The following is a 26,642-nucleotide window of genomic DNA, read 5'->3' on the forward strand; positions in this document are numbered from 1 at the left end:
TAGCACAGGGCTAAATCGCTGGCTTTGAAAGCAGACCAAGCAGGCCAGCAGCACGGTTCGATTCCCGTAACAGCCTTCCCGAACAGGTGCCGGAATGTGGCGACTAGGGGCTTTTTCACAGTAACTTCATTGAAGCCTACTCTTGACAATAAGCGATTTTCATTCATTTTCCTCCATTTGTACCCAATCTGTGTTGGGTTCTTGTACCCATACCTTCACTTTTTCCGCCGTTGCTGCCCAGTGGTAGTATTGTAGGTTCGGCAGAGCCAGGCCCCCTCCGATTTTCCCTCTTTGTAGTGTTGGTTTAGGAATTCTCGGGTTCTTGCCCCCCCCACACAAACACCATGATTAGCCTGTCTATGTTTTGGAAAAAGGCCTTGGGGATGAAGATCGGTATGGATCTAAACAGGAAGAGGAACCTTGGCAGTACGTTCATCTTGATCGTCTGCACTCTCACCTCCAGGGAGAGTGGGAGTGAGCCCCACCTTTGAAGGTCTTTTCTTACTTCCTCCACCAGGGTGGTCCGGTTCCACTTGTGGATCTGTGTCCAGTCTCTGGCTATTTGGATCCCCAGGTAACAAAATCTGTTCTGGGGAGTTTTAAACGGGAGCCCCTCCAGCTCTGTCCCTCCCACATTTGGGTTCACTGGGCATGTGTCGCTTTTGCCCAGGTTAAGTTTGTAGCCGCGAAGATTACAAACACTTTCAGTATTTGCAGTATTGCCTTCAGTCCCTCCTGTGGCTTTGAGACATAGAGGAGCAGGTCATCTGCATAGAGTGAGACCATGTGCTCTCTGTCTCCTCTCCGGATTCCCTTCCAGATTTTTGAGTCCCGCAGGGCTATCGCCAGGAGTTCGATCGCTAGCGCGAACAAGAGTGGGGACAGGGGGCAGCCCTGTCTTGTTCCTCTCTGTAGCTGGAAGTATTCGGACCTGGTGGCGTTAGTTCGGACACTCGCTTTGGGAGCGTTGTACAGGAGCCTCACCCAGGCGGTGAATCCCGCTCCTAGCCCAAACCGTTCCAGTACCTCGAGGAGGTAGCTCCATTCAACTTTGTCAAAGGCCTTTTCTGCGTCCAGGGAGACGATCACCTCTGGTGTTCTCTCCCCGGGGGAGGGGTCATTATCACATTCAGCAGCCGCCTGATGTTCGCTGTGAGCTGCCTACCCTTGACAAAGACGGTTTGGTCCTCTGCGACCACCTCTGGTACACAGCCCTCCAGCCTTTTGGTCAGGACCTTTGCGAGTATTTTCACATCCAGGTTCAGCAGTGAAATGGGTCTGTATGATTCGCATTCCGTCAGGTCTTTATCTTTTTTGGGTATTAGTGAGATTGTGGCCTGCGCTAGCGTTGGGGGCACGGTGCCCCCTGCCAGTGAGTCCGTGAACATGCCCCTTAGATGTAGGGCCAGGACTGGTGCAAAGTTTTTGTAGAAGTCCGCCGGGAACCCGTTGGGTCCCGGTACCTTCACGCCTGCATGGAACTGATGCTCTGTGTGATTTCTCCCAGGTCTGTTGGTGCTTCCAGCTCCCCCCCCCCCCCCGGTCTGTCTTCCCCCACAACTGGCAGTTCCAGTCTGTCTAGGACCCGTTTCATTCCCGCATCCCCGTCGGGGGGCTCGGAGGTGTACAATCCCCGATAGAAGGTCTCGAATGCCCGATTGACCTCCTTTGGGTCTGCTACCAGTCTGCCTTTGCCATCTTTAACCTGCGCTATTTCCCTCGTGGCTGCCTGCTTTCTCAGCTGGTGAGCCAATAGGCGGCCAGCCTTGTCTCCGTGTTCGTAAAAGGTCCCCTGTGCCTGGCGGAGTTGGTACACTGCTTTCCTAGTGGACAGCAGCTTAAAGTCCATTTGCAGCTTTTTCCTCTCCGCCAGCAGCTCTACGGTCGGGGCCTCGGAGTACTTTCTGTCGACTTCTAGAATGGAGTCCACTAGCTGTTGCCTGGCCACCTTCTCTTCCCTATCTCTACTTGCCTTGTAGGCTACGATCCGTCCTCTGATCACGGCCTTCAGTGCCTCCCAGAACATAGAGGATGAGACCTCCCCGTTTTGGTTGTTACTAATGTAATCGCCTATGGCCTGCGATATTTTTTGTCAGATAGCCTTGTCGGCCAGGAGGTCCGTGTGCAGATTCCATGTGGGGCCTGTCTCCAACCTCATCCATATAATGTGGAGCGTGGTCGGAGATAACGATCGCGGAGCAGTCCGTTCCTGTAATCCCTGGAAGCACCAATTTCCCCACTGCAAAGAAGTCGATACAGGTGTATACCTTGTGCACCTGCGAAAAGATGACAACTCCTTTTCTCTCAGGTGCAGGAACCTCCATGGGTCCACCGCCCCCATCTGTTCCATGAAGGCCCCTAGCTCCCTTGCCATGCCTGACATTTTCCCCATTCTGGGGGAATTCCTTCCCCCCCCCCCCCCCCCCCCCCCCCAGCCCCTGTCCCTTTGTGTGTCCCCGCGTTCTCCCTCCCTTCTGTCCACCCCCCCCCCCCCCCCCCCCCCCCTGTGCCAGATGCTCTCCCTCCCCTGAGAGGGGGTCACGGCCCTCCTTCCTTCCTGCCCTCCCGTGCTGGCCCTCCTCGCTAGTACGGTGGCCCTCCTCCCAGTCTGCCCAGTTCTGACCCTGTTTAACCTTTCTCCCACTGGCCCTTGTCTCGCCCTCCTGTTTGCTTTCCTCACCCTCATTTCCCTCGCTCCTCCTCCTCTCCCCCCCCCCCCCCCCTCCCATGCATTGAGGGAGGAGACAAGGCAGCACAGTCCCGCGCAAGGCAGAACACGTGCACAGTTCATGAGTCCATTGTCCTTGTTTGCGGTCTGCCCTCCGCTCTTTTCCGTCCCCATGTCTTTCATTGCGGTTGCCTGTGCTCCTCCCCCAGCTTGTTCGCTCTAACAAACTCATTAGCCGCCGCTGGGGTGTTAAAATACAGCTCTTTCCCCTCAAATGTTACCCAGAGTTTGGCCGGCTATAACATCCCAAATTTAACCTTGCTTTTGTGCGGGCTGATTTCGCCTTGTTGAATACAGCCCTTTTTGTGGCCAGGTCCGCCTCAATTTCCTGATACCACCCTTATGGTCTTCCCACGTGCTCTGTTTCGTTTGCCGGGCCCACTTTGGGATTCTCTCCCGGCCTTGGAACCGGTGCAGCTTAGCAATAATTGCTCTGGGCTGGTCCCCGGCTTTGGGCTTGGGTCGGAGCGACCTGTGCGCCCTGTCTATTTCCGGAGGGTTTGGGAATACCTCCTTTCCCATTAGCTTGCCCATCATTTGGGTGATGTAGCCTGTTGGGTCTCTGCCCTCTATTCCCTCTAGCAGACCCACTATTTTAATGCTCTGCCATTTGGACCTATTTTCCTGGTCCTCCACTTTCCCTCTTAGGCTCCCCTGGGCCGTTACTAACCTCTTCACCTCGGCTTCTAGGGTTATCACCCTGTCGCTCTGGTTCGAAGTGGCCCTCTCCCAACTCCAGAATCGTTTTTTTCTGCGCCTTCACTTCGCTTTCCAGGCCTTCGATGGTCTGCTGCATTTTGCGTGTCGTCTCCTTCTTCATTGCTTGGAGCTCCGACCAGAGCGCCTCCTTTATGCTGGTTGCTGCGTCCTGCTCACGCTCCGCTGCTTGATCCGCCATCGTTTTTCCTTTCAGGCTCGACTGTACCTCCGTCTCGTCTTGTGGGGCCGCCTGCCTGCGTGTCCGGTGCTCATGCGCCTTACCCTCGCTGCTGCTTGCGTCTCGCTGTCCCTTCACCTTGGTGTTTTCTTTCCTCCAGCCATCTGTCTGTCTCTCTTTCTTTCCCCGCTGCTGGTCCTTACCCTGGGGTTGCTCTCACTTCCCCGCTCCTCTGTTCTCGCTGGGTCTGCCTCGGGCATCAGGTTTCCCCTTTTGTTTTTGTTTGGGGGGGAGGGGGGGGTTTGTTGTTGGTTTCCTTCCTTTCTCTCCTTGTCTCATTTATTTATTTACTTTTATTTTTCCCCCTTGTTCGTCTCTTTTTTTTTTTACACCTTCCTTCTCACTTCTCAGGAGGGTTCGGGAGAGACGTTCCTGGTGCAGACCGGAGTCCCCCTCTGTCTTGCCGCTCTCACCACCAGGTCATGGAATGTTTTTAAATAAATAATTGGATAGATCTGGAGTATTAACCGTTCTATCTATGTTGTCTGCAAAAACAATATGGTGGCTCAACCATCCTTGCAAATTACCGCCCCCATCCCCGTGTTCAATCCACCTGCCCTGCACATCTTTGGGTTGTGGGGGCGAAACCCACGCAAACACGGGGAGAAGGTGCAAACTCAACACGGGCACAGGCAGTGACCCAGAGCCAGGATTGAACCTGAGACCTCGGTGCCGTGAGGCAGCAGTGCTAACCACTGCGCCACCGTGTTGCCCCTGCGTGTACGACTAATTTATTGGAGTTTTTTGAGGAAGTGTCAACCTGAGTGAATAGAGGGGAACCAGTAGATGTGTTGTATTTGGATTTCCAAGAAGGCATTCTTCAAGATACCTCACAAAAGGTTAAAGTCGTAAGATAAGAGTCATGGGGCACGATTCTCCGCACCCCACGCCGGGTGGGAGAATCGCAGGAGGGCCGGGCGAATCACGACACGCTTCTGGCAAACCCCCCCCCCCCGGCCCCAAAATGGCATGTCGCGGAAAAACGGCAACCAGCGATTCTCCGACCCGACCAGTTCACGCCGGCGCCAACCACACCTGGTCGCTGCCGGCGTGAACATCGCACGACAGGTAAGTGTGGGGCCTGTGGGGGACGGAGGGAGGATCGAGCACCACGGGCGTACTCAGGAGGTGACCGATCGTTGGGCCGGCGTCTCTAAGAGACGCACTCTTTCCCCACCGCCGCCCCACAAGATCAAGCCGCTATGTCTTGCGGGGCAGTGGAGGGGAAGACGGCAACTGCACACGCGTGGGTTGGAGTCGGCCAACCTGCGCATGCGCGGCTGACGTCACTTAGGCGCCGCCGTCGTGTCATTCTCAGCGCGCCGCTTTGACGCTAGCGTCAAGGCCCGGCGGCCGAGTTTCTTGCAACGCCGCTCCTAGCCCCCTGGGGGGGAGAATAGGGTGCGAGGAGCCGCGCGGCATCGGAGAATCGCGCCCATGGTGTTGGAGGTAGTCTATTGGCATGGATAGAGAATTGGCTAATGGACAGGAATTAACGAGTGGGGATGAGGGGTTATTTTTCAGGTTGGCAACCTGTAACCAATTAGGTTCTACAGGGCTCAGTGCTGGGACCACAAGTTTATTATAATGATTGGAAGAAGGAAGCGAATATACTGTGGCCAAATTTGCAGACGACACAAAATGGAAAGGCAAGTTGCAAGAGGGATACAAACTGTTTGCAAAGAGATATTGATAGGTTAAGTAAGTGGACAAAAAGTTGGCGAATAGAGTGTAATGTGGGAAAATGTGAAATTTTAGAAAGGAAAACAAAAGAATAGAGTATTATTTAAATGGAGAAAAACTGCAGAAAGTTACTCAAAGGGACTTGGGTCCTCGTGCACAAAGCACAGAAAGCTAGAACACAGGTGCAGCAGGTAATCAGGAAGGCTAATGGAATGGTGGCCCTTATTTCAAAGGACCACCTTTGGTAGGGATAAGAGTAGGGATGTGGTCTCATTTTAATTTTAAAGTACTATAGATTTCTGGTGCATCACACCTGCAGAGTAGGCCCGTGTGTTTCCCCTAGCCACAATCTATTCAAAGTTTTGGGTCAGGTGAACTCCATGATACACTTTGGCGTTCTCTAAACCCTGGCCCATAACAAGGGTTACGGAGAAAAGGCAGGAAAGTGCACGAGGATTGTCGGAACAGCCATGATGGAGCAGGTTTGAGGGGCCGAATGGCCAACTCCTGTTCCTATATCTTATGGTTATGGTTCACTTAAACCTTCACCGTCCAACTCTCACTGCCTTATCTTTGTCGTCCGCTCACTACGATATTTCTGCAGCTCCCAGTCTGCTCAACCACACCCTCATCTCAACTTTCTCTCTCACGCTCGCTCGCATGCACACACTCCCGTCACGCACTCACACTGGCCTATACAACCCAGGTCTCCGCTCCCTTTATGGCCAAGGGATTCACACTCAAACACATAGGACAGACGATTGGATTAGCCATTCATCTGCAGATCGGACTGAATTACATAAAGCACTGTGGAATTCTAATTATCCCAGAAGGCAAAAATAATCCCCAGCTTTTTCTCGCTACTGCAAACTACTTTCTTAGCCCCTCTCCCCTGTCGCCTCCACCGTCACCAACAAGTGCAAAGAGCTCATGAACTTCTTTGTCATTAACATTGGGACCACCTGTCTGCGCCATGTCCCTCCCTTCCCATGGGCTAAACTTCCTCTTGGATTCCATCTGTCCTAGCTCTGAACATGCATTGTTCTCCAGTTTAGTTTTGTTGCCCCTTTTGCTTTCTGAGCTCGTAGAATCCCTACAGTGCAAAAGGGGGCCATTCGGCCCATTGAGTTTGCATCAACCGTCTGAAAGAACACCCTACCTAGACCCACGTCCCTGCCCTATCCCCTTAACTTGGCCTACCTTATGGACATTAAGGGGCAAGTTAGCATGGCCAGTCCACATAACCTGCTCATCTTTGGACTGTGGGAGGAAACCGGACCAACTGGAGGAAACCCACTCAGACACTGGGAGAAGAATTGAACCTGGATCCCTGGCGCTATGAGGCAGCAGTGATAACCACCATGCCACCCATATCTTGTCCATGAGACACCTGTTTCCCTGCTTGTACCTGAACACCATGTTTGAATTTCACCAGTTAGGTTTCTGCCCGTGACGTAATACAGAATCGGGTCTTAAAAGTTACAAATGACATCCTATGTGACAGTGATAAACTATCCCTCCTCGTCCTTTTCGGACTGTATACAGCTGACGTGTTTGGCGACACCATCGTCATGCAGCTGTGAGGATCTGTACTTGCCTGATTCTATTTTTCATTCCAATTCCATTTCAGCCATAACCAGAGAATCACCCATTTAAGACCGAGATGAGGAGCATTTTTATCTTTGAGGGTCATGAGTCTTTGAAATTCCCTTCCTCAAAAGGCAACAGCAGGAGAACTGGATAGATTCTTGATAAACAAGGGGGTGAAAGGTTATCGGGGTTGGCAGGAATGTGGAGTGGAGGTGACAATCCAATCAGCCATGATCTTATTGAATGGCGAAGCAGGCTAATGGGGCCGAGCGGTCTGATCCTAGTTTGTATGTTCCCACTCCTGCACCGTTTTCTATCATGTCCCCCAAGGATCTGACCTTGGCCCCTTCCTAATTCTTGTCCACATGCTACCTCACAGCGACATTGTTCGAAAACACAAATATACACTGATGACACCCTGCTCCATCTCATCACCAATGCTCTCAACCCATCCTGTCTTTCTCAATTGTCAGACTGCTCATTCAACATTCTATGCTGGATATATACTTGAGACCTAGGTGTCGTACAGAGTTTGACTCTAGGATGAGCTTCCAGCCTATATGAGCTCCGTCACTAAGACAGATCATTTTCACCTCCATTACATTACCTACTCTGTCCCTGCAATAGCTTAAACCATCATTGTTGCCTTTGTAACCTCCAGACTTGACTATTCCAGTATACCCCTGGCTGATTTTAATCTCCCACCATCTTTTCCAAAACTCCGCTGCCTATGTCTTAACTCGCACCAAGTCCCATTCATCCATCACCCTTCTGCTGGAAAATCTACATTGGTTCCTGATCAAACAATGACTCGATTTCAAAAAAGCTCATCCTTAATTTTAAATCCTTTCATTGTCTTACCCCTCCATATTGCTGCAATCTCCTCCAGCCCCCAATCCTCCGAGGTATCTAATAATAATAATCTTTATTGTCACAAGTTGGCTTACAATAAAGCTACTGTGAAAAGCCCCTAGTCGCCACATTCCAGCACCTGTTCGGGTACACCGAGGGAGAATTCAGAACGTCCAAATTACCTAACAGCACATCTTTCGGGACTTGTGGGAGGAAACCGGAGCACCCGGAGGAAACCCAGGCAGACACGAGGAGAAGGTGCAGACTCCACACAGACAGTGACCCAAGCCGGGAATCGAACCTGGGACCCTGGAGCTGTGAAGCAATAGTACTACCCACTGCTACCATGCTGCATTCCCTCTTCTGACCTCTTGGGCATTCCCAGTTTAAAAATTGCTCCACCCATTGACACCGGTGTCTTCAGCTGCCAAGGCCCTAAACTCTGGAATTTCCTCACTAAACCTCTGTCTCTCTATCTCTCTCTCTTACACTAAGATGCTTCTTAAAATAATTTCTTTGGCCATTGGCCCCAGTGTCTTACGACATGGCTTGATGTCAGACTTTGCCTGTTGATGCCCCAGTGAAGCACTTTGAGGTGTTTTAGTACATTACAGGCACTGGATAAAATACAAGTTGTTGGTATTAATACTGCCGTATTTTAATTGAATTTATTGGGCATACAGTTCACAATTAATGGGTATAAACAAAATCTCGCGCTCTTTAAATGCTGGTAGCTGGGAGAAATATGTTCTCTAAATTGAGTCAATAGGAGAGGGAACAGCCACTGTAAAGCTGATCCAGAAGTTTTGATACTGTTTAAAATGATTGATTTGAGAGAGTTTTTTTTAGGTGTTTGACTGGAATGCTGACGACATAATTTTCAGAGAGCAGCACAGACCAGTGAGCTGGATTCTATCATTGACGATTAGTTAGTTCATCCAGTGGCTTCTGCTGATCATGCCTCTTCAGCTCACTCATGTGATTGGCTTCACTGACTGCAGGTGATCAGTATTTTACCGATCAAACACTCGGAACGATTGCTGATTCAAATTTTTCTTTTAGTACGTTGATTGTGGGGATTTGGCATTTAACGTTTGCTTTCCACTTCGGTGATCTTAATATCCAGTTTTGGGAGCAGCGGTGGTTTATGGGTGTTTCTTTTGTTGCGATTGGTCTGAATGACTTTAATTGTTCATTAAAACTTGGGAGGGTGTGAAAACATCCAGAGATTCATTAACCAAGGTGTGAAATGGAAATGTAGGTGTAAATCTTGTCTCCAAAATTTAAAATTGCCATTAACTCTCTCATTGCATTGCAGGGAAAGAAGTGATGTTGCTGATGCAAGCATTGAACACACTCAGCACTCCAGAGGAGAAGCTGGCAGCTTTGTGCAAGAAGTACGCAGACTTGGTATGTTGTATCATTGGGGCAAAAAATAACCTCACTTACCCTATAACTCCACACATTGCAAGCTGGGAGAAGGAGTGAGGAAAACGAGAAATAGGGGTGGCTATAGTTCTTATTTTATTTTCTCATCTTAACTTGTGGCTCCTAGAATTCTAGTTCACTGAGTTTATCATCATTTTGTAGGCTCGGCCTGTGTTCCCTAGAGTTTAAAAGCTCGAGAGATGATCTCACTGAAATTTATTAAATTCTAATGGGGGGCGGGGGGGGGGCTTGAGGGGTAGGTTGGGGTGAGGCAGAGTATTTCTCTTGGCAGTGGCGGGAGTGGTGGTTGTAGTTCTGGAACTAAGGATCACAGCCTCTGAATGAAAGGTCGGCCATTTAGGTTTGAGATGAGACATTTCCTCACTCAAAAGGCATTATAAATCCTTGGAATTGCGACGCGGTGGAGGTGGAGATCAAGCATAGTCATGGACAAACAGGGGGGCCGTCTTGGATGGGCGGGATATGGTGCAATAGGATAGGAGAAGCTGAGCCAATTGAGGATGATGGCGGCTGATAGAGGAGATTGGAGGCGTAGACCCCCGATGCAATTTGCCTCATGGAATGTTTGGGGGCTAAATGGGCCAATTAAGAGATCCCGGGCCTTTGCACAGCTTTTATTTAGAAAATATTTTATTATGGCATTCATAATTTTAACAATTTTAACTATTGGGTATCAAAAGGAACAAGGCAAGATGAACATCACACCCACCCAGCCAACATGGCTTACACAAACAGGACCTCCTTCCCAGCCCCGCTTTCCACTGGCCTTCCTAACCTTAGCCCACCCCCCAATGCCTCCCAGGCCTTTGCACACCTGAAGTGTTTGAAAGCGGAGGTGATCTTCTTCCAGGAGATGCACCTCCAAGTTAAGGATCAGATTAGACTGAGGAAGGGATGGGTGGGATAAATATTCCATGCGGGGCTTTGCTCGAAGGCATGGGGAGGTGGCCATTTTGATGAGTAAGAGAATGCGGTTTGTGGGAGCTAGAGAGGTACGGGACCCAGGAGGGAGGTGTATACTAGTGAGTGGTGGGCTAGAGGGGACGTCTGTGGTGCTCATCAACGTATATGCACCAAATTAGGATGATGTGGGGTTAATGCCGAGTCTGCTGGGTGTGATTCCAAACCTAGATTTGCAGCAATTGATTATGGTTGGAGAGTTCAATTGTGTGATGGAGCCGAAGGTGGGCAGGTCGTGTTCCCAGTCAATGGAAAGGCTGAGGATGGCAAAGGAGCTGGGCGGGTATATGGAACAAATGGGAATGATTGACCCGTGGAGGTTTAGGAATCTGGGCAAGAGGGAGTTACCTTCTTCTCACATGTACATATGGCATACTAGAGGATTGATTTCTTTGTGGTGAGCTGGGCGGTGTTTTTGGGGGTGATGGATGCAGAATACACAGGGATCATAATATCTGATCATGCGCCACATTGGATAGAGGTGAAACTCAGTGAGGGGCGGGTGCAGAGGCCGGTTTGGAGGTTTGACTTAAATCTTTTGGCAGACGAGGGTTTTTGTGAGACGGTGAGGTCAGCAATTGAGGAGTACGTGGAGATTAATCAGATCAGGGAGGTGTCAATGGCCACTTTTTGGGAGGCGTTGAAGGCAGTAATCCGAGGGTGGTCATTCCATTTAAAGTGCATAGAGACAGGAGGTGGCGGGAAGATTATGGACGGTTGTTGGGGAGATAGTTGAGGTGGACAAGAGATATGCAGGGGCCTCGACAAAGGAGCTGCTAGCAGTGAGGAAAAAGGTTGCAGGGGCAGTTTGATAGGCTGATGATAAGAAGGTAGTAGGGCAGTTAAAAAGGACGAGAGCATTGCAATGCGAGTGCGGAGAGAAGGCAAGCTTATGCTGGCCCACCAGTGAAGGAAGCAGGCTGCATCCAGAAAAATTTTAAAAATAAGAGTGGGAGGGGTAGTATCAGAACCGGGAAAACTAAATGATGCATTTCGGAAATACTATGTAAAGTTATATAAGACAGCATCAGATGGAACGGGAGGGGACATGGGAAGGTTTCTAGATAGTTTGGAATTCCTGAGGCTGGAAGAGGAGCAGAAGCAGACATTGGAAGAACCATTGAGCCTGAGAGAGGTGATTGAAAGTGTAAGGGAATGAAGTCCGAGAAAGCACCGGGGCTCAATGGTTTTCTACAAGGCTTTTGCGATAGAATTGGCTCCACACTTGTTGGGGATGTTTAACGAAGCTGTGGAGAAGGGAAAATTACCAGAGACATTAACACAGGCAATAATTACATTAATCCCAAAAAGTGGGAAAGATCCGTTGGAGTGTGGGTCACATAGGCCCATTTTGTTGTTCAATACTGACTGAAGGTAGATTGCTCCAGTGGGTTGGAGGGGGGGGGATGGTGTGCTGGGGAATGGGGATGAGGTCGGGGAAATAATGGGAATGAGGCAGGCGTGCGCCGGAGTGATGAGTCACCGGGCTAGCAGATTGGCTAGTCAAGGGAGTCAGGTGGGGGTGGAGAATACAGCCAATGGATGGCAGGGGTGGGGTTACCGGGGGATGTTGCTGGGGGGGGGGGGAGTTATTCTGCTGACGTGGGAGGGATCTGAACTAGGTAATGGAAAGGAGGTCGGGGGTGGAGGCGAGCCAAGAATGGCGCAGCGCACGGCCCAGGGGCCGGCCCGAGAAAGGTTATGGCTGACCGGCGTGGGGGGGGGGGGGGGGAGGGGGTGGGTTGGGTTGGGTTGGGTTGTGCCCCCCAACCAGGATGATCACCTGGAATGTAAGGGGACTAAAGGGCACGTGTGTTCGCACATTTGCGGGCTCTGAAGGCGGACGTAATTATGTTGCAGGAGACACATCTGAAAGTGTCTGACCAGACTAGGCTAAGGAAGGGCTGGATTAGCCAGGTCTTCCACTCGGACTTGGATTCTAAGTCCAGGGGGGTAGCAATTATGATCAATAAGTGGGTTCAATTTGAGCCGGAAGGCATAGTCGCAGACAGCAGGGGCAGGTTCCTGATGGTAAGAGGCAAACTGGAGGGGAGAAGAGTGGTGCTGGTGAACATATATGCTCCGAACTGGGACGACGTGGACTTTATCAAAAGAGTGCTGGGAAAGATCCCGGACCTAGACTCACGTAGGTTGATAATGGGGGGATTTTAATACGGTCCTTGACCCGGGGCTGGACCGGTCGTGTCCCAGAACGGGCAGACTCCCAGCAATGGCAAGGGAGCTGAAAGGGTTCATGGAGCAAATGGGGGCAGTGGATCCATGGAGAGCCAGACAGCCGACGGGAAGGGGCTACTCGTTTTACTCACATGTTCATAAAGTATACTCTAGGATTGATTTCTTTATCTTGAGCAGGGACTGTGTAGGGGAGGTAAAGAATACGGAATATTCGGCAATTACTATCTCGGACCATGCCCCGCACTGGGTGGACCTGCAGGTCGGGGGGGCGAATTACCAACGCCCGCAATGGAGGTTAGACGTAGGATTGTTGTCGGAGGAAGGGATATGTGAGAGACTTCGGAAGTGTATGCAAAACTACTTGCAGGTGAACGATACGGGGGAGGTTTCAGCAGCGACCCTGTGGGAGGCGCTGAGGCAGTAGTGAGGGGGAGCTGATCTCAATTCGGGCTCACAGGGTCAGGGCGGACAGAGCAGAAATGGACAGGTTGGTTAGGGAAATGTATTGGATAGACGAGGAGCATGCGGGGTCCCCGGGGGAGGACCTACTCAGGGAGACGAGGAGATTACAGGCGGAACTGGGGGCGCTGTCCACGAGTAGGGCCGTGGAACAACTTAGGAAGGCGAGGGTATGAGTATGAAAATGAAATGAAATGAAAATTGCTTATTGTCACGAGTAGACTTCAATGAAGTTACTGTGAAAAGCCCCTAGTCGCCACATTCCGGCGCCTGTCCGGGGAGGCTGGTACGGGAATCGAACCGTGCTGCTGGCCTGCTTGGTCTGCTTTAAAAGCCAGCGATTTAGCCCAGTGAGCTAAACCAGCCCCAGCATGGGGAGAAGGCCAGCAGATTGCTAGCGCAGCAAGTCAGGAAGAGGGAGGCGGCCAGGGAAATAAGTAGAGTGATTGATGGGGAGGGGAGCAGAGTGGAGGACCCGGCAGGACTGAATAAGGTATTCCGGGACTTCTATAGTAGGCTGTATACTTCAGAGCCCCCGGAAGAGCCGGAGGAGATGAAAAGGTTCCTGGATGGGCTAACATTCCCAAATGTAGGCGGGGGACTAGTGGACGGGCTGGGGGCCCCGATTAGAGTGGAGGAGGTATTGGGGGGCCTAAAGGCCATGCAGTCGGGGAAAGCCCCGGGGCCAGATGGATACCCAATGGAGTTTTACAAGAAGTTCTCGGAGTTAGTGGGACCGGTCTTGACGAGGGTTTTTAATGAGGCAAAGGACAGAGGAATCCTGCCAGCGACAATGTCGCAAGCCACCATCTCGCTGATACTGAAGCGGGACAAGGCCCCGGAATCCTGCGGGTCATACAGGCCAATCTCCCTGATCAAAGTGGATGCCAAGCTCCTGGCAAAGGTCCTGGCGATTAGAATTGAGGACTGCGTACCGGAGGTGATTGGGGACGATCAGACAGGGTTCGTGAAAGGCAGGCAGCTGACAGCTAACTTGAAAAGATTGCTTAATGTGATCATGATGCCCCCGACGGGCAAGGAGGTGGAGGTAGTGGTGGCAATGGATGCTGAGAAGGCCTTCGATCGGGTGGAGTGCGGCTATCTGTGGGAGGGGCTCGGACGGTTTGGGTTCGGGGAGGGACTGGTGAATTGGGTCAGACTACTGAACCAGCCCCAAAAGCTAGCGTTAGGATGAACAGGGTAGTGTCAGATTATTTCAGACTACATCGCGGAACCAGACAGGGGTGCCCACTCTCCCCGTTGTTGTTTGCGCTGGCCATAGAGCCGTTGGCGATTGCGTTGAGAGCTGCAAAGGGATGGAAGGGAATGACCAGGGGGCGGGGTGGAACATAGGGTCTCTCTCTATGCGGACGGCCTACTCCTGTATGTGTCGGACCCACTGGCCGGGATGGAAAATATACTGGAAACACTGAGGGAAGTTCGGCCGGTTTTCAGGGTACAAATTAAATATGGCCAAGAGTGAGATGTTTGTGGGGCCAGGAGAATAGACTGAAGGAGCTGCCATTTAGGCTGGTTGAGGAAAGTTTCCGGTACTTGGGGATACAGGTGGCACGAGACTGGGGCAGGTTGCACAAGTTAAATTTGACCAGGGTGGTGGAACAAATGAAGAGGGAGTTTCGGAGATGGGATGCACTCCCGCTGTCACTGGCGGGGAGGGTGCAGACTGTAAAGATGACAATCCTCCCTAGATTCCTGTTCATCTTCCAGTGCCTCCCGGTCTTTATCCCACAGTCCTTCTTCAAAAGGACTGGCAAAATCATCATGAGCTTTGTCGGGCGGGAAAATCCCCGCGCGTGAAGAAGGCGATGCTTGAGAGGAGCCGCAGCGAGGGAGGGCTGGCATTGCCGAGTCTGATCAACTACTACTGAGCGGCTAACATAGCCATGATAAGGACGTAGATGGTGGGTACGGGGTCTATCTGGGAGCGGGTGGAGGCGGCTTCGTGCAGGGGCACCAGTTTGGCAGCCCTGGTCACGGCTCCCCTACCGCTGTCGCCGACCAGGTACTCCACCAGCCCGGTAGTGGAGGCGGCCCTGCGGATATGGGGCCAGTGGAGGAGGCATGTAGGGGAGGTGGGTGCATCTGTCTGGGCTCCAATATGTGATAACCATCGATTTGCCCCCGGAAACATGGATGGGGGGTTTCGAACATGGCGGGGGTGAGGAGGGTGGGCGAATATGTTCCTGGAGGGGAGCTTTGCAAGTTTGAGGGGCTTGGAAGAGAAATTTGGCCTGGTAAGGGGAAATGATTTCAGGTACTTACGGATGCGGGACTTTGTCCGCAGACAGGTCCCATCCTTCCCACGCCTCCTGCCAATAGGGATCCAAGACAGAATAGTCTCTAGAGGAGAAGGAGGAGAGGGTCTCAGATATTTATACGGTGTTCATGAAGGGGGAAGAGTCCCAGACGGAGGAACTGAAACTCAAATGGGAGGAGGAGCTTGGCGGCGAGATGGAGGACGGGCTGTTGGCAGAAGCCCTGAGTAGGGTAAACTCAACCGCAACATGTGCCAGGCTCGGCCTGATTCAATTTAATACGTTCACCGGGCCCACATGACGTTAGCTCAGATGAGCAAATTCTTTGGGGTAGAGGATAAATGCGCTAGATGCGGGGGAGGACCAGCAAACCACGTTCACATGTTTTGGGCATGTCCTAAGCTTGGGGGGTACTGGGAGGGATTTGTGGGGATCTTGTCCCGGGTGCTAAAAACAAGGGTGGTGATGAGTCTGGGGGTGGCAATTTTTGGGGTTTCGATGGCCCGGGAGTCATGGGCGAGAAAGAGGCCGATGTTCTGGCCTTTGCTTCCCTGATAGCCCGGCAACGAATACTGCTGGCATGGAGGGATTCAAAACCCCCGAAGACCGAACCATGGCTTTCGGACATGTCAAGTTTTCTGGGTATGGAAAAAATTAAGTTCGCCTTGAGGGGATCTGTACTGGGGTTCGCCCGAAGGTGGCAACCATTCATCGACTTCTTCGCAGGAGAGTGAACGTCAGCAAGGGGGGGGAGGTTAGAGTAGAGTAGGAGGGATAACTAGGCGGGTAGTGTCGATGGGAGAGGAGCGGGCTTGTGCAGTATGGTTGTGAAGTATTGATTTTACGTTGATGTTTGCACATTTTTGCCTTTTTTTGTTGTTATGTGTAACTGTTTACAATGCCGAAAAATACCTCAATAAAATTGTTTGATAAAAAAAAAATACTGACTGAAGGTGCTGGCCATGGTGTTGGCGGGAAGGATGGAGGGATGTGTGCCAGAGATGGTAGAAGACCAAACGGGTTTAGTAAAAGGCAGACAGCTTTCCAGCAGTATTATGAGGCTTTTGAATGTGATAATGACTCCATCGAGGGGGCAGGTGCCGGAGGCTGTTGTCTCCATTGTTGCGGAGAAGGCCTTTGACTGGGAGGAATGGAGGTATTTACTTGAAATTTTGAACAGGTTTGGATTTGGACCGAAGTTTGTGGCATGGGTCCCAGTGGCACATATTGCCACGAACGAAATGAGTTTACAAATTTTTCAGTTATACAGAGATACGAGACAGGCATGTCCACTGTTGTATTTGCGTTGGCGATTGAACCCTTGGCAATGACCCTTAGAGGGTCTACTGAGTGGCGGGAGAGTAGAGAACATCGGGCATCGCTATACACGGACGACCTGTTGTTGTTTGTGTCAGACACACTTGCGAGCATGGGCAGAATCGTTGGAATATGGAAACGTTTGGGCCTTCTCAGGATATAGATTAAACATAGGGAAGAGCGAAATATTCCTGATGAACGAGGTGGGGCTGAAGGTCTACCTAAAGATGCTACAATTTAAGGTGGCTAGGGAAGGGTTTAGATACCTAGGGATACGGGTGACAAGGGAATGGGCCATGATGCGCAAGTGGAACTTGACAACACTGGTGAAGAGATTAAGGGAGATCTTAAGAGATGGGATGCATTGCATTTGACGTTGGCAGGGAGAGTGCATGTCATAAAAATGAATGTCACCAAGGTTCTTATTTGTCTTCCAGGCCCTCCCGATTTTTCTCCCGAAGGCTTTCTTTCAGAAATTTGAGGCAGTAATCTTGGAGTTTGTATGGGTGGGAAAATTGTCGAGGGTAAAGAAGGCTCTGCTACAGAGGCAGAGACAGAAAGGGGGGTTGGCATTCCTGAACCTGTTACACTCTTTCTGGGCAGTTAATGTGGAGACACTGGGCGAGATTCTCCGCAAATGCGGAGAATCGTAAAGGCTGCCATGGGACAGGCCGTGACCCACGGCAGCCTTCACGCCCACTTCCGGGGCCGATTCCCCCCCCCCCCCCCCCCCCCCCCCCCCCCCCCCGTGCGGGGCTAGGAGCGCGGCCCCGTGCGTCACGAGGTCGTCAAGGCCGCACATCAAGCGTCACGCCGGCTGACGCGGCCGATGATGTCGGCCGCGCATGCGCAGGTTGGACAACGCCAATCCGCGCATGTGCAGTTGGTGTCTTATCCCTCAGCCGCCTCGCAAGACGTGGCGGCTTGATCTTGCGGGGCGGCGGAGGGAAAAGAGTGCGTCCGTTACGGACGCACGGCCCGCCATCGGTATGCCCCCTTGGCATGGCCATGGTACTGCCGTGCCAATCGGGGCCCCCAGATGCCCCAAACGGGCGTGAAGGCTCGGCCCATCGGCCTCGGAAAATCGCTGCTTGCCATAAAAAACGGCGAGCGGCGATTCATTGGGGGGGGGGGGGGGGGGGGGGGTGAGAAGGAGAGAATAGCGGGAGGGCGTGAAAATGTCGGGAGGCCCCTCCCGCTATTCTCTCACCCAGCATGGGGGGCGGAGAATCGCGCCCACTATTTCAGGGCAGTAAATGTGGAGAAGGTGAGGCTGTGGTGGGGGGTAGGAGGCTGCAGAGTGGGTTAGGATGGATGAGAATCTTGCAGGGGATCCAGCCTGAGAGCCTTGGTGGGTAGCCCCTTTGCCGTTTGCCCCATGGAAGTACTCGGAGAGCCCGGTGGTGAAATCGATGGTTAAGACATGGAACCAACTAAGGAGCCACTTTAAATTGGAGGGGATGTAGATGTTGACATCACTGTGTGAGAACTACAGATTTAAGCCTGGGGAGATGGATGGGATTTATAGAAGATGGAGGGAGATGGGACTGGAGAAGGTGAGGGACCTGTACCTGGAAGGGCAATTTGTAAGTTTAGATGAGCTACAGGAAAGGTTCGAGCTGCCAAGAGGAAGTGGGTTTAGGTACCCGTAGGTACGGGACTTTGTAATAAAAAAAGTGGAAAATGTTTGCCGTGCTGTCTGGGGATACTCTGCCGGAGCAATTGATACACCCAGACAAACCTGGAAAGGGCAAGATTGGGGAACTATATGGGTTGCTCGGGGAGCTGGAGAGGTGCAACTGGCGAACTTAAATGTAAATGGGGGGAGGAGGATCTGGGGGATGAAATAGAAAGGGGTTCTGTTGTGCGAAGCTATACATAGGGTGAAAGCCACTTCCTGTCTGCAGATGAGTGTGATCCAGTTTAAGAAGGTGCACATGACTCGTGTACAACTGAGCGAGTTCTTTCGTGGGGTGATTGGCGGGTGTACAAAATGTGGGTGAGGGCTGGTGAACCATTTACACATGCTCTGGGGGTGTGAGAAGCTGGCAAAGTACTGGGAAGCGGTGTTTGGGACACTGTCCAAGATTATAGTGGTAGAGGTCAGGCCGGACCCAATGGTGGCGATTTCTGGGGTGTCGGCGGTGCCAGAGCTGATGGAAGGGAAAAAGGCCGATGTTATTGCTTGCTTTTTAACTGATGCCTGGCGGAGGTATTTTGTTTAAATCCGAAGCAGACACGCCACCAGGATTGGCAGCCTGGCTGGGGGGGCTTGTATGACTTTCTATTTTTGGAACAGATCAAATTGTAGTAAAGGATCAGAGGAGGGTTTTGAGACACAGTGAGGAATGTTCACGACTACGTTGAAGATCTGTTTGTCGCGGGTTGGGGGAGGGGTTGTAAAAGGTAAAACAAGATTGTTTTGTTGGATTTATTAATGTTCTTCCTTTATACATGTTTGGAATACCTACATACTCTAATACAGGGCATTGAGTCATTGAGCCTTACATCACCCGGGCCCTCGGGGAGGCCATATTCGTGGTGTCGGACCAGCCGGGGTTGGAAACGGGTGCGGAGGGCAGATGTTGTAGCCTTCCCCTCGTTTATCGCCCAAAGGGGATCCTGTTAGGGTAGAGATCAACCTCTCCACCCTGTGCCCTGGGTGGCGGGGGGGGACCTGCTGGAATTCCTGCGCTTGAAAAGGGCAAATTTGAACTGAGGGGAAGGATGGAGGGTTCTCCAATTCATGGGCATTATTCATTATGCACTCTTTCGAGAATTGGATCACATCGAACATGAAGGGGGTTAGGGTTGGGGGGAGGGGGACATGTGTGTTAATGGTGACTATGGGTGATTCTTGATTCCTTTTTGTCATTGTTTATGTTAACATGCGGGTAATGTATGGGTTGGGTGGGAGGATGGGATCGTTGTTATATTATGGGATTAACATTACATTCGTTACCGATATTGTTTATTGTTGGGTGTAAATTTGGGAGGAAAATGTGAAAAAGGAGGAGAATAAAAAATATTTAAAAAAATAAATAATAGTGTAGAGGTTAACTATAGTCTACAAATACTAGTCTCTTTTCTATTGCCAACCTTTTGAAATAATTGAGTCCCTAATTTTTTTCCACATTAAGGGGTAATTTAGCGTGACCAATCCACTTGCCCACATCTTTTTGGTTTGTGGGGGGTGAGACCACGCAGACACGGGGAGAATGTGCACGCAAAAAAAAGGCAACTTTGATTCAACCCCGCGTGGAACACTTGTCCCACTCATCCTTCCTCAACATTAACCTGGCCCTTCACTCAGAGGTGCGTCTCCTGTAAGAAGATCGCCTTCAAACTCCGTGGGTATGCAAAAAGCACAGGACCTCTTAACCAGCCAATTTCACTCGTGAACGTTACACGTTAAAATTCTTACCGAAGGTTTACACCTACGTCCGCCATTATCCCCTTCCGGCTCGTCACCTCCATACCACCCTAAATCGGGCCCATCCAAGATGACCCCCCCTCTCGTCCATGATCAACCTCGGTCTCCAACTCAGCCACATCGAATATTGGTGAATTAATAAGAGGCAGTGGCATTTTTAGTTATTTATATCTGAATGGTATTTTGTCAATTTTGAATTCTTTTTCATCACTTTATATTTTCTCATTTGAATTGTGAAGGGGGTTGCTGAATGTGAAGAAGCACCTGTTATAATTCTCCAAGCCAGTAGCTATTGTTGCCAATAATTAATCTATGTTTCCTGCTCTCCTTCCCAATGGGTGAACAACCAGTCTTGGGAGCTGAGGTATGGTGTCCATCAGGTTGGCACAGTTTGTGGGTACAGACTTCCGTATCTCCCTTTAAGTTCCGAAATACCCCCTCAGTTAAAGGAAGAATTCTGGTCAAGGTATGACTGAAGAAAACTTAACATTGTGCTGACGTACATCGTTAATCACTTTATTCATGCCATCAGAATGTTGAACTATTTGTCTGCATTCCATAGAGAAACATTGGGCTGGATTCTCCGCAGCCCCGTGCGTTTGGCGCGGGGGCGGTGAATCAACTTTTACGCCCGAATTGGACCTGGTCCCCAGAGAATTGCTCGCCCGTGAATCACGACATGTGGCTGGGGGGCTATTGCCAGAGGCCCTCCCAATGATACTCCGGTCCCGACCGGCCGAGTTCCCGGCGTGTGGTTCTAACCACGTCTGGCCGGTCGGGACTCGCACGGCGACTGCGAATCAGTCCGCGGCCACCCTGGTGGGGGGGGGCGGGGGGATCAAACACGGGGGGGGGGGGGGGGGGGGCCTTTTGGGTGGCCGGGGCAGCGGTTGGGCGGGTCAGATGAAGTGGCATGGGGCAGATCGGTGGAACCTTTTTTCGTGGTCCTGATCTGCGGTCCGAGTCCGCCATCACCTTGGAGCCGGAAGTGCAGGTACCCGTATCCGCAGCTAAAGCTTCGAGAATCACTCTGGCTCCCTGTCAGCCCCTGAAAGTAAGTTCTATATTTTTTTCAGGAAAATCTGGAGTGAAACGCCAGCATTTTTACGCTGGCTTGTGGACATAGTCCCAGAGAATCCAGCCCATTGTATTTTTGTTTGATGTTACTCTGGGTCTGTCTTCGAAGAAGCGATCATGCTCTCTGCATTTCTTTTATTCAGTTGTTCATTTTTCCTTTTAAAAGCAATTACAGATTCTGTTTTCATTGTTGTTTCTGGTCAAGCAGACCACATCCTGATTAGACTAAATGTTTTTAAAAAGGTGTATTCTCCTAATCTCTTCCATCGTTCTTTTTGTGGGTATCTTTTATTTACCAACTCATTGTGGATGGAAGTTATTTACTTCTACGAAAGGTTTTAGAATTTCTCTTGGGCCTATATCTTCTGGTTTAAAAAAAGGACTCTTGTGTGTCTGGTCTCTGTTTTAGCTAAAGCCTCTTACTCTGGTATTTGCGTAAGTTAAATATTGCTGCTTGTTTTTGTACTCTGCACCTTTACTGAGAAAACCTAGGATTCTAGTCACAGCTTTGTCACCTTGCTTTCTCCACCATTAATGGTTTATATGTTGCTCAGTCTCTCTGATCGTGCTCCTTTCACTTTGTTTTCTTATTGTTGGTCTGTGTGTTTTGACCAACAGTTCTGTGATTGAATCACTCGTGTCTTAGAAGCAGTGTTAGGGATTTTGGGTGATCATTATGGTTTCTTATTTGTCATGAGCATTAAGAATTCCTTACTGGCTTCAGTGTTCTGGTTATACAGTGAAGGGATAAACATTTACAGTGGGGTGATCTTGTTGGATAATCTGCTTTCCAATTAGTTTTGCTTTGTGAAAGAGTCACCTTTGTCACTGCACATTTCGGATGATGAAGAAAAAGTGTCACTTAACTTCTATACACTTCGGTATTGTGGCCCTAGCGTTTTACAATATTAATTAACCTTTGATTGTTCTTCACACTACCAGACCTGCAATTATTAGTACTTCACTACAGTTTTGTGAAACTTAAAAATAATTTTTTATGCACAACTCTAGTTGGATTGACAAATTCTAACAATGCCACCGAGTGTTTACTCATTTTTGAAGTAGGCATATACAATGCAAAAGATTATGAACACCTTTGGGAGGCAGTGACATACTGGCATTGTCACTGGACTAGTAATCCAGAGATCCAGGATAATGATCTGGGGATCCGGGTTGCGAATCCCACCACAGCAAATGTTGATTGAATTCAATGAAAATCTGGAATTAAAAGATGACCATTGAAACAATTGTCGATTTGCTTTCCATTTCAGGGGCAATTTACTGTGGCCAATCCACCCACCCTGCACTATCTTTTACGTTGTGGGGGTGCGGACCCATGCCAGAATGCGCAGGGAGAATGTGAGCAAACTCCACAACGGACAGTGAATGGAGCCGGGATTTTGAACCCGGGTCCTCGGCGCCGATGACGGCGCCTCAGCACTAGCTAACCACTGTACCTCCGTTGCCACCCACAACCATGTCCAATTGACGTTAAAACCCCCATTCTGGTTCACTAATATCCCTCGGGACGACAACCTGCCACCCTTTGCCTGGTTGGCCTACTTGGTGACACCAGACCACAGCAATGTGGTTGACTTTTAAATGCCCTCAACTGATGGGAATAAGTGCTGGCCAGCCCATCCTATGAAAGAAAAGAACGGCCTGAATATTGTTGCTGGGTTATTTTAGAGTCTTAATTGCTCCTGTTTATTCTTAGTTGGAAGAGAATCGAAGCGTCCAGAAGCAAATCAAACTACTTCAGAAGAAACAGGCACAGGTAGTGAAGGAGAAGGTTCACCTGCAGAGTGAGCACAGCAAGGCCATCCTGGCTCGCAGTAAACTGGAGAGCCTTTGTCGAGAACTTCAGCGTCATAATAAAACATTAAAGGTGAGAGCGCTCTGCCCTTGGCAAAGTGGAGGTTAAAAGTGCTGTACGACCCAGTTATTTGTGATGCAATAGAATTACAGCATTTTATTCTGGGAGTAGCTGTACTATGCCATATTGATATTTTGTACATTAAGTGTTAAACTACAAGTATGCATCATGGATTTGCAATGGCTACATCATGTCTGTCTAACCGGGTTAAATTATTTTGATGTGATCACCAGAGTAGTGTCTCGGGGCATTATCTATGTTCTTGCAGGAGGCATTTGATGAGGTTCTGTGCAAGAGGTTAGCAGAAATGAAAGCACATGAAATTGGAGAGTTGGGATAAAGGAGTGTTCTCTGATTTGGGTATGTGACAAGTGATCCCAGGGGATCTGTGCAACTATTCATTCTGTGAATCTGTCATTTGGATGGAGGGAAAAAGATTTGTTGGTCCATCTTTGCAGGTGACACTAAGTTAGGCAGCATAGAAAAAATATAGGCCCAGTGGTAAGCGGGCCTAGGCCTCAAAAGCCAGATAGGCTGTGCTCCAGCGAACCCGGTATGCCCAACCTCAAAGTTAAGATTACTAAAGCACAAGACCATAAGATTTAGGAGCAGAATCAGGTCTTTCGACCCATCACGTGTTCTCCGCTATTTAATCATGGTTGATATGTTTCTCATCCCCGTTCTCCTGCCTTTTTAAAAAATAATCTTTTTTGTTGTCACAAGTAGGGTTTACATTAACACTGCAATGAAGTTACTGTGAAAATCCCTGGGTTGCCACACTCCGGCGTCTGTTCGGGGTACACTGAGGGAAAATTCAGAATGTCCAATCCACCAACAGCTACCTTCGGACTTGTGAAGAAAAACCGGAGCACCGGATGAAACCCAGCAAACACGGGGAGAACATGCAGACTCCGCACAGACAGTGACTTAAGCTGGGAATCTGACCTGGTCCCTGACCGCTGTGAAGCAATAACCCTGATCTCCTTGGAACTGATCTATCTCTGGTCTTAAAGACATTCGGTGTCTTGGCCTCCACAGCCTTCTGTGGCAATGAGTTCACAGATTCACCACGTTCTGGCTGAAGAAATTTCTCCTCATCTCAGTTTTTTAAAGGATCTCCTTCAGTTTGAGGCTTCTATTCTCGGATTCTAGTCTCTCCTATCAGTGGAAACATCTTCTCGACATCCACCAATCCAGGTCCTAATAATTCTAAGTTTCAATGTGATTCCCCCCCCTCATCCTTCTAAGCTCCATCGAGTACAGGCCCACAGTTCTGAACAGCACCTCATTTGACAAGCCTTCATTCTTGTCGAGCCTCCTCTGGACCCTTTCCAAGGCCAGAACATCCTTCCTTAGATATGGGGCCACAAAACTGCTCTCAATATTCCAAATGGGATCTGACCAGAGCCACATACAGCCTCAGCAGTGCATCCCTGCTCTTATATTCTAGCCTTCCTGAAATGAATGCGAACATTGCATTTGCCTTCCTAACTGCCCTCAGAACATGCATGTTAACCTGAAGAGAATTCTGAACTAGGACTCCTAAGCCCCATTGTGCATCAGATCTCCGAAGCCTTTTTCCATTTAGAAAATAGTCTCTGCCTCTATTCTTTCGACCAAAGGCATGAACCTCACATTTTCCACATTGTATTCCATCCATCACTTCTTTGCTTCACTCTCCTAGCCTGTCCTTCTGCAGCCTCCCCCTTTCTCAACACTACCTGTCCCTCTCCATATCATTGTATTATTTCTTGGCAACCGTGCCCTCAGTTCCTTCTAATAATAATAATCTTTATTATTGTCACAGGTAGGCTAACATTAACACTGCAATGGAGTTACTGTGAAAATCCTCTAGTTGCCACACTCCACCGCCTGTTCGGGTACACTGAGGGGAGAATTCAGAATACCCAAATTGTCTTTTGGACTTGTGGGAGGAAACTGGAGCACCCAAGGAAACCCACGCAGACCTACGGGGAGAATGTGCAGACCTCCGCACAGACAGTGGACCCAAGCCGGGAATCAAACGTGGGACCCTGGAGCTGTGAAGGAACGGTGCTAACTACCGTGCTGCCAGATCATTTCTTCCAATCATTTGAATACAGTAGTCCCCCTTTATAACGCGGGTGTATCGGGGTCCAAGACAGCCACCCGCGTTGTATCCGAGCCGGGATATCCATGATGGGGGTTTTAATTTATTTAAAAAATCTATGCTAGCGCTTCCCATTTTGAGTCTACGGGGGCGGGGGGAGAGGTCAGACCCCCGTAGACTCACAATGGAAGCGCTAGCATAGGTTTTTAATAAATTTAAAACCCCCATCGTGGATCCAATTAAAACAGTGTCAATTTCAGCGGCCGGCTCACTTTGATCCGGAGAGGGAAGGCTGCTCATCACTGAAACAATCAGCTGGCCGCTGAAATTGACACTGCCCGCTGCTCTCTCCCTCCAATCCAACTTTAAGTTTTAATGTTTCTGATGGAGGAGAGAGCAGCCGGCAGGGTCATTTCAGCGGACGGCTCACTTTGATCTAGAGAGGGAAGCTGCTCTCATCACTGAAGCAATCAGCCGGCCTCTGAAATTGACACTGCCCGCTAGCCCTCTCCCTCCAATCAGAACACATTAAACTTAAAAGTTGGATTGGAGGGAGAGAGCAGTGGGCAGTGTCACTTTCAGCGGCTGGCTGATTGCTTCAGTGAGAGCGCTTCCCTCTCCGGTCAAAGTGGAGCTGGCTGCTGAAATTGACACAAACCTGACAGTTGGGGTCCATAAGCCCCCCCCGCGGTATAATCGCGAACCCGCGGTATTGCGGAGCGCGGTATAACGGGGGACTACTGTAGTTGTGTTCACCAACACTGATCCCCGCGGAACACCACTAGTCACTGGCTGCCATCCTGAAAAAGACCCCTTTATCCCCACTCTCTGCCTTCTGCCAGTCAGCCAACGTCTATCCATGCCAGTACTTTGCACCTAACACCATGGGCATCGTATCGGATTTAACAGCCTCTTGTACGGCACCTTGTCAAAGACCTGGAAATCCAAACACCAAATGGATCACGTCCACATGGTTTTCCTTTGTCTAGCTTCCTTGTAGCCTCCTCAAAAGAATTCTAAACAGATTTGTCAGCATGACATCCCTTTGACAAAGCTGTGTTTACTCAGTCCTATTTATCATGCACTTCCAAGTACTCTGCAATCTGATCCTTAATATAGACTCTAAAATCTTAACCAATACCGAAGTCAGGCTAACTGGCCGATAATTTCCCACCTTCTGCCATCCCTCCCTTTTAAACAGTGGTGTTCCTCAGCCATTTTCCAGTCCTCTGGGACCCACCCTGACTCAAGTGATTCCTGAAAGATCACCATTAACAGCCTCCATAATCTCCCAGCTATCTCATTCAGAACATTGGGGTGTAGTCCATCCGGGTCCGGGTGATTTATTCCACATTCGACCTTTCAGTTTCCCCAACACGTTCTCCTTAGTGATGGTCACTGAACTCACCTCTGCCCCCTGATTCTTGAAGCTCTGGTATCCCACTGGTGTCTTCCCACTGTGAAGACTGATGCAACGTACCTCTACAGTTCTTCTGTTATTTCCTTTGTTCTCCTTACTACTTCTCCAGTCTCTTTTTTCTCAGTGGTCCAATATCTATTCTTGCCTCTCGCCTACCTTTTACATATAAAAAAAAGACTATTGCAATCTTCTTTATATTACTAACTCGGCTTGCACTCCTATTTCATCTTCCCACCCCTTATTTCTTTTTAGTTGTCCTCTGCTTGCTTTTAAAAGCTTCCCAATCTCTGGGTTCCCACT

At 49.9% G+C, this 26,642-nt stretch overlaps 1 protein-coding gene across 4 annotated transcripts in view; it reads left to right on the plus strand.

The window, feature by feature from the left end:
• LOC119969211 (gamma-taxilin-like) overlaps positions 1 to 26,642 on the plus strand; it is a 102,577-nt gene that overhangs the window by 50,145 nt on the left and 25,790 nt on the right. For all 4 annotated transcript variants that reach the window (XM_038802512.1, XM_038802514.1, XM_038802511.1 and 1 more), the window contains exons 3-4: positions 9,109 to 9,200; positions 22,675 to 22,845. In XM_038802512.1, the coding sequence (XP_038658440.1) occupies positions 9,109 to 9,200; positions 22,675 to 22,845 (263 nt within the window). The remainder of the gene's footprint in view (positions 1 to 9,108; positions 9,201 to 22,674; positions 22,846 to 26,642) is intronic.

Source organism: Scyliorhinus canicula, chromosome 7 (assembly GCF_902713615.1).
Source record: "Scyliorhinus canicula chromosome 7, sScyCan1.1, whole genome shotgun sequence".
Lineage (NCBI taxonomy): Eukaryota > Metazoa > Chordata > Chondrichthyes > Carcharhiniformes > Scyliorhinidae > Scyliorhinus > Scyliorhinus canicula.